At 35.8% G+C, this 12,341-nt stretch overlaps 2 protein-coding genes across 2 annotated transcripts in view; both read right to left on the bottom strand.

The window, feature by feature from the left end:
* svilc (supervillin c) overlaps nucleotides 1-5,116 on the bottom strand; it is a 38,608-nt gene extending 33,492 nt beyond the window's left edge. Inside the window, exon 1 of the mRNA XM_073839147.1 lies at nucleotides 5,000-5,116. The gene's annotated coding sequence lies outside the window, so the exon portion shown is untranslated. The remainder of the gene's footprint in view (nucleotides 1-4,999) is intronic.
* A 1,921-nt stretch (nucleotides 5,117-7,037) lies between these two features.
* Nucleotides 7,038-11,722, bottom strand: cdk21 (cyclin-dependent kinase 21). Its single transcript, XM_073833322.1, has 7 exons — nucleotides 11,388-11,722; nucleotides 11,168-11,300; nucleotides 9,314-9,481; nucleotides 9,109-9,218; nucleotides 8,070-8,120; nucleotides 7,842-7,974; nucleotides 7,038-7,760 (listed from the first exon to the last, which is right to left on the bottom strand). Exons 1-7 carry the CDS (start codon nucleotides 11,615-11,617, stop codon nucleotides 7,668-7,670), a joined length of 918 nt encoding a protein of 305 aa, XP_073689423.1. The 5' UTR covers nucleotides 11,618-11,722; the 3' UTR covers nucleotides 7,038-7,667.
* Between the last annotated feature and the right edge of the window lie 619 nt (nucleotides 11,723-12,341).

The following is a 12,341-nucleotide window of genomic DNA, read 5'->3' as shown; positions in this document are numbered from 1 at the left end:
CTCCCCCGTTCAAGCTATAGGAAAGACTATTAATTATTATTTAAAGGGATAGTTCATTCAAAAATGAAAATGCTGTCATGAATTACTCACCCTCACTTCGTTCCAAACCCGTAAGACCTTTGTTCATCTCCAGCACACAAATTAAGATACTTTTGATGAAATCAAAGAGCTTTCTGACCCTGCATAGACAGAAACTGCACAGAAACATAGTAAGGCAATTGTTAAAATAGTCCATGTGACATCAGTGGTTCAACCTAGTTTACAAAAAAAAACAAAAATAGTAACTTTATTCAACCATTTCTTCTCTCCCAGGACAGTTCTACGCCATTATAGAGAGTACCATGATGCTTGCGTTGTGATACTGTCGATAATGGCGGAGGACTGCTCAGGAAAGAGGAAATCATTGAATAAAGTTGTTATTTTTGTTTTTGTTTTTTGTGAACAAAAAGTATTCTTGTAGCTTCGTAACATTATGGTTGAACTACTGATGTCACATGGACTATTTTAATGATGTCCTTACTACCTTTCTGGGCCTTAAATGTGTCAGTTGTGTTTCTGTCTATGCAGGGTCTTACAGGTTTGAAACAACATGAGGGTGAGTAATTAATGACAGAATTTTCATTTTTTGGGTGAACTATCTCTTTAAATTATAATAAATCAAGGCTGATAAAGCTGTTGTCAAATCTAATATTAGCTTAAACCTCTTAAGGCATTAGCAACATTGCCATGTTCTTTCTAAAGGGAGCGTGAGAGTCATGTCTTGTCTGAGAGTGACTTGCCTGAGAGGTTTAACAAGCTTAGCCATGTTATGACCCCTGATAAGAGTCTCAAATCTGGAAAGCAAAGAGTATTTTAAACATCTACACATGTAAAACTATTAATATTTGTGTAAAGAAAATATCTTTATACTGCTATTTGCATTTAACAGCATCTTTGTTTTCATCTCAATAGCTTATGACTGGTACTTGGTAATAAAGATGTCCCTGCACAGCATCCAGCAGTGAGCCACCAAACAAAGCAGTTACAATAGAGACAGCAGGATGATGAAAGAGCGAGTCACGTGAGAGGGAGTTTGAGGATACGGGTAGGAAAGGCACTGTAGTGGCTGGCTGACGTTTGGGATCAGTTAGACTCATCAGTCCCTAATCCAGTAACTCTATCTGGCATGGACATGTGCTGAGCACAGACATATGCAAACAAACCCACACTCACAGACAGCAGCGTTCACGATTCACCAGACATAACCGAGGTATTCTCAGCATACGCTACTTATCTTGCTTAATAGCCGTTGGATTAATTGTACTCCCGCTAGCTTATTGAAGGTGTGTTTTCTGAATTTGTGGCTGATTCACAACAATCCAGCTGCATTCGACTGTCAAGTCTCATTACATAATAATAAGAGTTCAAGGCTTGTGCCAGGAAAAACAAGTAATACATGATGCACTTGAGATCAATAGTCATCAATTAAGTAGTTTATTAATTGCCAAAGGGCTTGCACTTAAACAGCAGGTTAGATCTGGTATGCTTTAAACTGTGTTCGTGGCATCTACAGTGCCTTGCGAAAGTATTTATACCCCTTCATTTTTTTTTCTAATTTTATGTTGCTGCTTTATGTTAAACTGCTTTAAATAACTTTTTTCCACATCAATCTACAGTCCATACACCATAACGGCAAAGCAAAAAACAGGTTTTTTAACATCTTTGCAAATTTATTAAAAATAAAAAGATTTCATTGCATAAGTATTCATACCCTTATCCGGGACAGTTGAAATTTAGCTCAGAAGCATTCATATTGCTTGTAGATGTTACTACTCTTCAAGTGAAGTTAACCTGTTGCAAATTCAGTTGAATGGGTATGATCTGGAAAGGCACACACGTCTTAATAAAATGTTTGACAGATAAAAATGCATATCAGTACTGCATATTGCCCTAAGGTACAAAAAACTGCCTGTAGAGCTCAGAGACATGATTGCATGAAGCCACACATCTGGGGAAGAGTTCAGAAAAAGTTCTGTTCAGAGAAAAATGTAGTCTCCGTTACCCTTAATGAAAGAAGTTTGAAACAACCACAACTTTTTCTGGAGCTGGCTACCTGGCCAAACAGAGCAATTGATGGAAAAGGACCTTGGTTAGATTGGACACCAAGAAGCTGATGGTCACTCTAGTTGAGCTCCATGATCATATATGCAGATGGAAGAAACATACAGAAGGACAAACATCACTGCAAAATTTCAACGATCTGGGCTTTATAGTGGTTGGGCAAGACTCAATCCTCTTCTCAGTGAAGACACATGAAAGCACACATGGAATTAGCAAAAAAGCACTTAAGGACCCTCAGACTGTGAGAAACAAGAATCTGTGGTCTGATGAACCTCAATTCCAAGCACCATGTATGACGTGGTAAACGTATGAAGTGCTTGTAATTATATTTCAGTACATCACAGAAACAACTGAAGCAAAGATCTAAAAGCAGTTTAGCAGCAAACTTTGTGAAAACTAATATTTATGCCATTCTCAAAACTTTTGGCCACGACTGTATATTGACTGGGTTAAATAAAATTGCATTACTAAAAATAGACTAAAATACAATTTTCATTGACTAAAATTAGACTAAAATGTCATCAGTTTTCGTCCACTAAAACTAGACGAAAATAGTTATGGGTAATTCTGACTAGGGCTGGGCAATTTGGCCTAAAATCAAAATCTCGATTAATTGAACATTTTAACCCGATTACGATTAATGAACGATTATTTTATTCATTAATAAAATTATATTTAATTATATTTAAATAATATTTATTTTTTGGCCCTCATAGTTCACTGACAAGTTTTGTACAGTAAATATGCTCACATATTACAAGTGAGAGATTTTTGAATGAAGGGTGCACACACTATCTACTATCTATGATTATTTATTGAACAACAGTGTTGAACAACTGAAATTAAAGCACACATTGCTTAAAACAAAAAGTCACATTTTTCTTAAATTAGTGAAAATAAATAACTTGCACTTTTGGAAACAAAATAAATTATTTATAAAATAATAATAAATATTAAAAGTAGAAAATAAGCAGTATCTCTTCTAAATAAAATTACTCTTGTATATCCTGTAAATACTTTTTACTGTATAAATACTGCTTAAGCTCTCCATCGACATGTCGGAGAAATAGCGTAACGTAACGGAGCGGGGTCACCTGACTCCACACGCAGTAATGTTTTTAAAGGGAAAGTAATTGAAATAATTGACCTGGAAAAATTTGATCGATTATAGGTTCTGAATGTCGATTTCGATTAATTTTCGATTAATCGCCCAGCCCTAATTCTGACTAAAATAAGACTAAAATGCTCAGACGTTTAGTTGACTAAAACTTGACTAGACTAAAAAGAGTATGAATGTGACTAAAACTAATAAAAACTAAAATGACAGCTTCACACAAAGACTAGACTAAAACTAAAATTAAAATCGGCCGCCAAAAACAACACTACATTTTAGACACAATTGTCAGCTTTTCCAGCTAAAAAGTACATAATAATACAGCTTGTACAGTATAAAAATCATTACGTCTATGGTGCCTGTGTCCATATTTGTCAATTGTCAATATAATCAAATGGTTCAAGAAGTAAATGCAAAAAAATAGTGTGAAATGTGTGAATGTCCAGCACAAGAAAAATTGGTATGACTATTTTAAAGACTCTGTTTGCTATAAGACATACTACTACAAGACACATCCTATTACATGTCATTGTGCTCTGTTACATCACAGAGTAGAGTAAGTTCATGGACTTACAACCGTGATGGGATTCCAGCATTTCTAGCCCCCATCCTGAGCAATGATCAGGTAATGCAATGTCACGGTTATATTTAACACCATCGTGACAGACATAGTAATAGTCTTAAGACAAGTGGTAAAGAGTACAAACGCTAAAAACGCTATCCAGGAACAGAATGAACATGACAAATAAACAAATAGTGGGAGTGGATGACAGAAATGACATAACTTTTGACCTCAGTTATGCTCACCCTAACCCTCACACACACATGTTGGGTTTTCATGATTTATGGGGACATTATATAGACGTACTGATTGTTATACTGATAAAACTGTATTTTCTATCCCCTTGCCCCACCTTTAAACCTAAACCTTACAGAAAACCTTCTAAAAACTTAAAAAGAACTTCATTCTGTATGGATTTTAAGCTTCTTTCCTCATAGGGACAAAAAAAAATGCCCCCACACGGACAACGATCTTCAGACACTGTAATATCTAGCCCTATTCTTAAATACATCTTTAGAGGGTATAATAATATAACACAGCTGGATGCTGATTTTATTCTAAAAATACTCGTAAAGGTAGTGAAGTATTAGAATGGACTGTACTATATTTGTAGTTACATCTCTTTTTATTAAACATATACAGCTGATTAAAATGTATTTCAAAGCATTATGGCATTATGGCATTATGCATGAATATAAAACTTCAAGTAATGTGTTATATTAATCAAAAATAACAGTCATCTTTGCTTATCTATATGCAGACGACCACAATATGAAAATACTGCTTTATGCTAAATCAACAAATGGCGAAGTCATTTGAATGTGCAGTAGCTAGATCATGCCATAAGAAACTTGATGAAGTGGGTTATTGAGTTTGAGGTGTACAGGTGCGTTTAGTGCGCTGAAAATAGGTGCAAGTAAGCAGATAGCCTATCTAGTGAGCAGGACAGTGAAGAAGATATAACATTTCACTCATATTTTCGCTAAAGATCCGCAACACAATTAAAGCCCATTTGGTCTGCAAGCATCCAGCGTGCGAGTTCATTACACACAAAAAAGACTACTAAAATGTGAAATGTCTAGCATTGACTGTCAACGCAACTTTATAAAATGAACTCAAAAGTTGATCACTTTGTCGTTAAGTTTCACAACAGATAAATCTGACTGTTGTTATTCTTAAAACTCGTGATAAATGTAACGGCAGAAATGAATGACTGTACTTACTCGGTTTGTGGGTGGATCAGCTGTGCGCTCGGATCAGCTCTGACAGGTTCACACACACACACACACACACACACACACACACACACACACACACACACACACACACACACACACACACACACACACACACACACACACACACACACACACACACACACACACAACCCCAATGGCCAATGAGACAGTGTGAAAAGCCCTTTTAGGGTGTGGGTGTGGGTGTGTGTGTGTGTGTGTGTGTGTGTGTGTGTGTGTGTGTGTGAGAGAGAGAGAGAGAGAGAGAGAGAGAGAGAGAGAGAGAGAGAGAGAGAGAGATAAAAATACCCCCGTGACTAGGGCACATTCCATTGTAAGGGGCAACAGCTCCGTTTATTAAACAGCTATGGTCGCACTGAGTCATTTTTGCTATTTTGCTAATTAAAAAGTTGTACACATAAACATGAATAACACAATGAGGAATTATATTATATAAAATCTATTGCGTTCTACATGGAGCTTGTCGCCCCCTCATGGTCGCCATTTTGTTGATATCACATTTTCTAACAACGAAAAAACAAATTGGTTTGTTAGTAAACAAACTAGTAAATGCAAAACCAGTGGTACTACTGGGATGAAAGAGGGCCAGCTAAACATCCTTTAAAAATCTGAACCAAGGTTTTATTGTTGTAGAAGGCTATAAACATGTTTTTGGTGTAGGCCTATTGCTTACCCTGTTGAAAAAAACTGCTAAAACCAGCCCAGGCTGGTTGGCTGGTCTAAGCTGGTTTGGGATGGAAGTAGCTGGATTTAGCTGGTTTCCCAGCCTGACCAGCCTGGGAGAGTGGCCAAAACCCCTCTAAAAAACAGCCTGCTGACCAGCTAAAACCAGTCAACCAGCCTATAACCTGGTTTTAGCTGTTTTTTTTTTTTTTTCAGCAGGGTACCAACAGTTTTACAACAAAAACTTGGTTAAACTATGGTTAGTGTAGCAAAACCATGGTTAATTTTTTGTACAGAACAGATTTTTCTTATTGGACTTTTATTTTTTAACTATATGGAAAAAATATGCATAAATAGTTAATGGACTGACCCCTCTGCATTAGATTTCTTGGGAATAGCAGATGTCATTCCATGTGACTGAGCCAATTTATGGTCATGTGCTATTGTATAAAAAAATCATATGCAATTTATACTTTGGCATGACCTGCCTCCCAGTGGCCACCTTCAGCAAGACACTTTGTGGTCATCTTGGCTCTTTACTAATTGCATTAATTAATCAAACAGAAATTCTTAAAGAGACAGTTCACTCCCAAAAATTAAAATTGTCATTAATTACTCACCCTCATGTCTTTCCAAACTCATAAGAACTTCGTTCATCTTCGGAACACAAATAAAGTTACTTTTGATGAAACCCGAGAGCTTTCTGACCGTCTATAGCAGAGGTTCTCAACTCTGGCCCTCGAGGTCCACTTTCCTGCAGAGTTTACCTCCAACCTTTGTCAAACTCACCTGCCTGTAACTTTCTAGTAATGATGAAGAGCTTGATTAGCTTAGTCCAGGTGTGTTTGATTAGGGTTGGAGCTAAACTCTGCAGGAAAATGGACCTCGAGGGCCAGAGTTGAGAACTCCTGCTCTATAGACTGCAGGGTCCTTTTATGTTCAAGGTCAATAAGGTAGCAAGAACATTGACAAAATAGTCCATGTGACATCAGTGGTTCAAATGTAATTTTATGAATCTATGAGAATAGTTTTTGTGTGCACAAAAAAAGACTTTATTCAACAATTCTTCTCTGCGTCACCCTAGCATTGTATTGGAGAGTAGCACGGTGCATACACACACTGTCCTGTCCTGTCAACAGCACCATGTGCATGCATTGGTTGTGTATGTATGCATCATGCTACTCTGATACATGGTTTGGAATGACATGAGGGTGAGTAATTAATGACAAAATTTTCATTTTGGGGCGAACTATCCCTTTAACTGGGGATCAAGAAAGAAAGGTGGCAAACAATATTGAAATTGCAATTTTATTAGTGTCAGTATAGAGAAAATAGTCAAATGTGCATTACAAATTCAGTTGTATTTATTTAAAAGGTCATAATGTCATAACTACGCTTAAATATCAATCTCAGCTTATTTAATAACAAACAGGCTCTGTTGGCTTTAGTTTGTTTACCGCAAGTTCATCAGGAACAGAAAACATAAAAACTGCAAGCAATTTGCTCAGAACTTAAAACACTGCTTGTGATTAAAAATAAGTAAACACGTCCAATTGATGCCGAAACAAGCACAAAACAAGGAACAAAAGCACCACTTTCAAAAACAACTCTGCTCTGAAACTAACTGGAAACATCCAACTTACCTGTTAGATAAGCAATTGTGCTGCAACATACACAAAAATGTCATTATTAGAGAGTTGTCACAAGCGAAAAAGACAAATTCTCACCATTGTCAACACATGAATAAGGTGAATACTTTAAGGGTATTTGTTTCTTTTTAGCAGTACCAGTAAAATGGTCCATTTCCACCCCATTTTCATTAGAAAAAAATTGTGATGTACAGGTTAAAATGCTGCACTTTACTCCATTATAAAAAATCTACCTAACAAAATTATTTCTTGGTGCACCCCTAGTTGGGTGGGAGGAGTCCATCTAATCATGTGACCCTGCCTTCTTCTGTCAGACTCATCTTTCATTCATCTTCACTGTTGCAGTTTGCCAGGAAAGGGTGGGCCAAAGCTCTACAGGCCGAGATGCGATGAGCTGGATTGAAAGCCAAAAATTGCTGTGTGGAAAGGGAAGTGTGTAGTTTGAGTACCAGTCACTAAAATCTCTATCCAGATAAGAATAAATGAGTAACACTTACAGACAGCAGGTCATTCTCCTCATGGGTTAGACTGGGCAGTAGTTGTTTTGTAGGCTTTTTCTCAGCCCAAGCAAAGCTGTAGCAGACAGGGCTTTCTATGGGCCAGTCCTCCTCACCCGGCAATCCAATTACCCTGAGAGAGAGTGAACATGCAAGACCACAAATGACCACAAAAAGGTGTAGTACGTTTTAACTGGGATTCGGAAATGCAAAAGCAATTTGACTCACTCAAAGATCTTTTGCAGCTGCTGGATCTCTGTGAATCCACAAAACAAAGGCCTGCAGAAAAGGCAAGGGATAAAGATAAAGAATCATCTCAGGATTAGAAGAATTTATCTGTCACTTGGTTAAAGTTTTAAATTGTGTACCCAGATCGCTTCACAAAGACTAAAATGTCCTTGCTGAATAAAATTATAATTTCTTTTTAACCCGAAACTTTGTAGTGGTAGCGTACACAAACAGTCAAAAGTTTTTGAACAGTAAGACTTTTATGATTTTTAAGTCTCTTCTGCTCACCAAGCCTGCATTTATTTGATCCAAAGTACAACAAAAACATAGTTTTACTATGTAAAATAACTGCTTTCTATTTAAATATATACTGAAATGTAATTTATTTCTGTGATTTCAAAGCTGAATTTTTAGCATCATTACTCCAGTCACATGATCCTTTAGAAATCATTCTAATATTCTGATTTGCTGCTTAAAAAACATTTTTATGTTTAAAACATATGTTGAAAACAGCTGAGTAGAATTCTTCAGAAAGTTCAGAAGAACAGCATTTACCTGAAATTTTGTAACATTATAAATGTCTTTATCATCTAATAGATGCTTTTTTTGTAAGGCACCCTTGCAAAATAAACTATCTGCTTCCTAAAATGATACTGACTGGATCTCTCTATTCCTCAAAGAATCCTGAAAAAATTACTCAACTGTTTTAAATATTGATAATAATAAAAATAATAATATAAAATGTTTCTTGAACAGCAAATCAGCATATTAGAATGATTTCTGAAGGACATTAGACTGGAGTAACGATGCTAAAAATGTAGCTTTGATCACAGGAATAAATTACATTTTAAAATATATTCAAATAGAAAACAGCTATTTTAAATAGTAAAAATATTTCGAAATTGTACTGATTTGACTGTATTTTAGATCAAATAAATGCAGGCTTGGTAAGCAGAAGAGACTTCTTTAAAAAGCATTAAAAAGTTCCATTGCCCATTGTATAAAAAAAAATGTCCCTCTTAGCGGTTTTTGCTCTCACCTTAACAGAAAGAGCTCTGCAAAGATGCAGCCAGCACTCCACATATCCACTGAAGACATGTAACTGGACTGCAGCAGGACCTCTGGAGCCCTGTACCAAAGAGTCACAACCTACACATACACAAATACAAATACAAATACATCACATGCAGGAAGGAACTCACTACAGCTACACATTACTGTGAATGTGAATCTGAGCTCCATACACATGGGGTGAGGGCGACATGGTATGTATATATCCTGGCTAAACCGAAGTCTGCAATCTTGACCTCCCCTCGACTGCTCACAAGCACATTGTCTGGCTTCAGGTCCCGGTGAATGACAGTGTTTGTGTGGAGGAAGTCAAGTCCACTGAGCAGCTGACGCATCACATCCTATATAAATAAAGAAGAAAAACACAAATCTATGCTTAAGTCTTTAATTTATCCCATACTGTGGGACAATATGCTACTGTATTGAGGCATGTTGTCACCATAGGTGTATGTAAATTCAAAGAACTGTATCTTTGTTCCTGGGCTATAACGGTGCAGTGTACAATAACTTTTTTGTAGCAAAGACTTTTAGGTACATTACTAGGTCAAAAGTTTTTGTACAGTAAGATTTTTAATGTTTTTTTTTAATTAGTCTCTTCTGCTCACCAAGCCTGCATATGTTTGACCCAAAGTTCAGCAAAAACAGTAACATTTTGAAATATCTTTACTATTTCAAATAAATATTAAATATTTTTCTATATGAACATATTTAAAAATGTAATCATTTCCTCTGATTTCAAAGCTGAATTTTTTGCATCATTACTCCAGTCACATGATCCTTCAGAAATAATTTTAATATTCTGATTTGCTGCTCAAAAAACATTTATTATAACTATTATTATTACAGTGAAAAGCTGAGTTGAATTTTTTCAGGTTTCTTTGATGAATAGAAAGTTCAGAAAAACTGTTTTTATCTGAAATAGAAATCTTTTGTAACATAAATGTCTTTATCATCATTATTACTTGTTTATAAAGCACTCAATGGCCTAGGACCTACATACATTGCAGATATGCTCACTGAATATAAACCTAACAGACAACTCAGATCTCTAGGATCGAGTCAGTCAGTGATTTCAAGGGTTCTCACAAAACAAGGGGAATCCGCTTTTAGCCATTATGCCGCCCGCAGTTGGAATCAGCTTCCAGAAGAGATCAGATGTGCTAATACATTAGCCACATTTAAATGCAGACTCAAAACTCACCTGTTCAGTTATGCATTTATTGAATGAGCACTGTGCTACGTCCGAACAGATTGCAATATTTTATGTATAATCATTTTACTGTGTTAATTAATTTTAATTCATCTTAAATGTTCCTAAATTCTGTTTTTATTGTTGTGATTATTATCTTTAATTTTAATGATTTTTATGCTATTTTGATTTTAATTCCTTTTATGTACAGCACTTTGAATTACCATTGTGTATGAAATGTGCTATATAAATAAACTTGCCTTGCCTTATCATCACTTTTTTATCAATTTAAAGGATCTTTGCTAAATAAAAGTATTAATTTCTATAATTTCTTTCCAAAAAAGCTCCAAGCGTTACAAAAGCTTTTTATTTCAGATAAATGCTGATCTTTGGATCTTTCAATTCATCAAATAATCTTGAAAAAATGTACTCAACTGTTTCAAATATTGCTAATATTAAAAAAAAATGTTTCTTGAACAGCAAACCAGCATATTAGAATGATTTCTGAAGGATCATGTGACACTGAAGACTGCAGTAATGATGCTGAAAATTTAGCTTTGATCACAGGAACAAATCACATTTTAGAATAAACGCAGTCATTTGAAATATATCGTAAAAATATTTCACATTACTTTTTCTGTATTTTGGATCAAATAAATAGAGGCTTGGTGAGCAGAAGATACTTCTTTAAAAACATTAAAAAACGTTTGTCTGATAGTGTATGTCTATACAGAAATTGATTTTCAAAAAGAATAAAATTGTGAAAATTAGCCCTGGATTTCCTATACAAATTTATTCCATTTAATATAAAAAGAGTAAGAGGAAGCCAAGTTAAAACCTTGATTTTGTTCTTGGCCAGGCCTTTTTCTGATGCTCTGCTGAGAAATGCGGTCAGATCCTGATCGATATACTCGAACACCAATGTCAGGTCAAACTTTTGGTTCTGCCATCCAGCGGAAACATTCAGCAACCTGAGGAGAAATCTCATGATACTTAAAATTAAAAGTCATTATGCTTTTCACAACGTACGTGGGATTTTTGACCGTTTCCATACTCACTTGACTATGTTCGGGTGGTTGAAGTGCTCTATTTTTCGCAGAAGGGCCACTTCTCGGATGACAAACTGAGGGATGCCAGACCCCGGCTCCTCGGGGATGTTCAGTTTCTTTACCGCTATGAGACGCTGCAGCCCGCTCCTCTCTCTGGCTTTGAACACTTTCCCGTAGGCACCCTGGCCGATTTCTGCCAAGATTTCATAATCTGAGCTCTCCCAACAGCTGTCATCCATGTTTAGAGAAGAACTATCTGTCAGACCGTGTCACTGCAAGAGACAAAAGTCACTGGGAGCTCAATAAACAGATTAAGAAAATTGGACAAAATAATGTAAAACGCTTTCAACTCAATAGCGTTTGCGCAAAATTTAGACTGTGGCTTACAAAGTTAACTGTCAAATAAAATAAAAAAAACTATAAAAACTACAGTAATTATATAAATATAACAGATATTTATAAATGTATGTGTGTTGATTTATAAAAAAAAATGAGGACATCCCGTTGACATTAAATTTGTTTGTAAACTTGAAAAAAAGTTTGCATATTCGACTTGATTAAATAATTGGAACATGTATATTTGACTCTTCTAGACGCCATCACCGGTAACACGATTTATCCATAAAACAGATATATATCTCGCGATAAAATGGTGCTTGACAATTTATCTTAATTATTACCGCGGTAAGCGTGCACGTTGTGAAACGTGTTCATATGGCTAATATATACACTGTTTCGTAGATATAAAACTAAAATTAAACTTAACTTACCTTTTCTGTCAGTGTCATACAAAATCTTGAGCAGGAAAGTGATTGTCTACTAATCTGGATCAGTGACACGGATCAATATGTGTTGTTTGCCATGATTTTAATAAAGCCTCACAACCCTGCAGGGGTGTGAGATTTGCATCTGCAAAACCAACCAATGAACATCTTAGGATTTTTTTCTGGATATCCCCTATTT

This window comes from Garra rufa, chromosome 1, assembly GCF_049309525.1.
Source record: "Garra rufa chromosome 1, GarRuf1.0, whole genome shotgun sequence".
Classification (NCBI taxonomy): Eukaryota; Metazoa; Chordata; class Actinopteri; order Cypriniformes; family Cyprinidae; genus Garra; species Garra rufa.
Note: the sequence above shows the minus strand (reverse complement) of the source record. Positions and strands in the feature narration are given on the sequence as shown.

Bases quoted from the DNA above. Each gene is read 5' to 3' on its own strand.
- cdk21 (XM_073833322.1), bottom strand. From the start codon at position 11,617: ATGGATGACAGCTGTTGGGAGAGCTCAGATTATGAAATCTTGGCAGAA. The intron at 11,301-11,387 runs GTGAGTATGGAA...ATTTCTCCTCAG, and splicing joins AACCACCCGAACATAGTCAA to GTTGCTGAATGTTTCCGCTG. The intron at 7,975-8,069 runs GTGAGTCAAATT...ACTCTCTCTCAG, and splicing joins CAGCTGCAAAAGATCTTTGA to GGTAATTGGATTGCCGGGTG.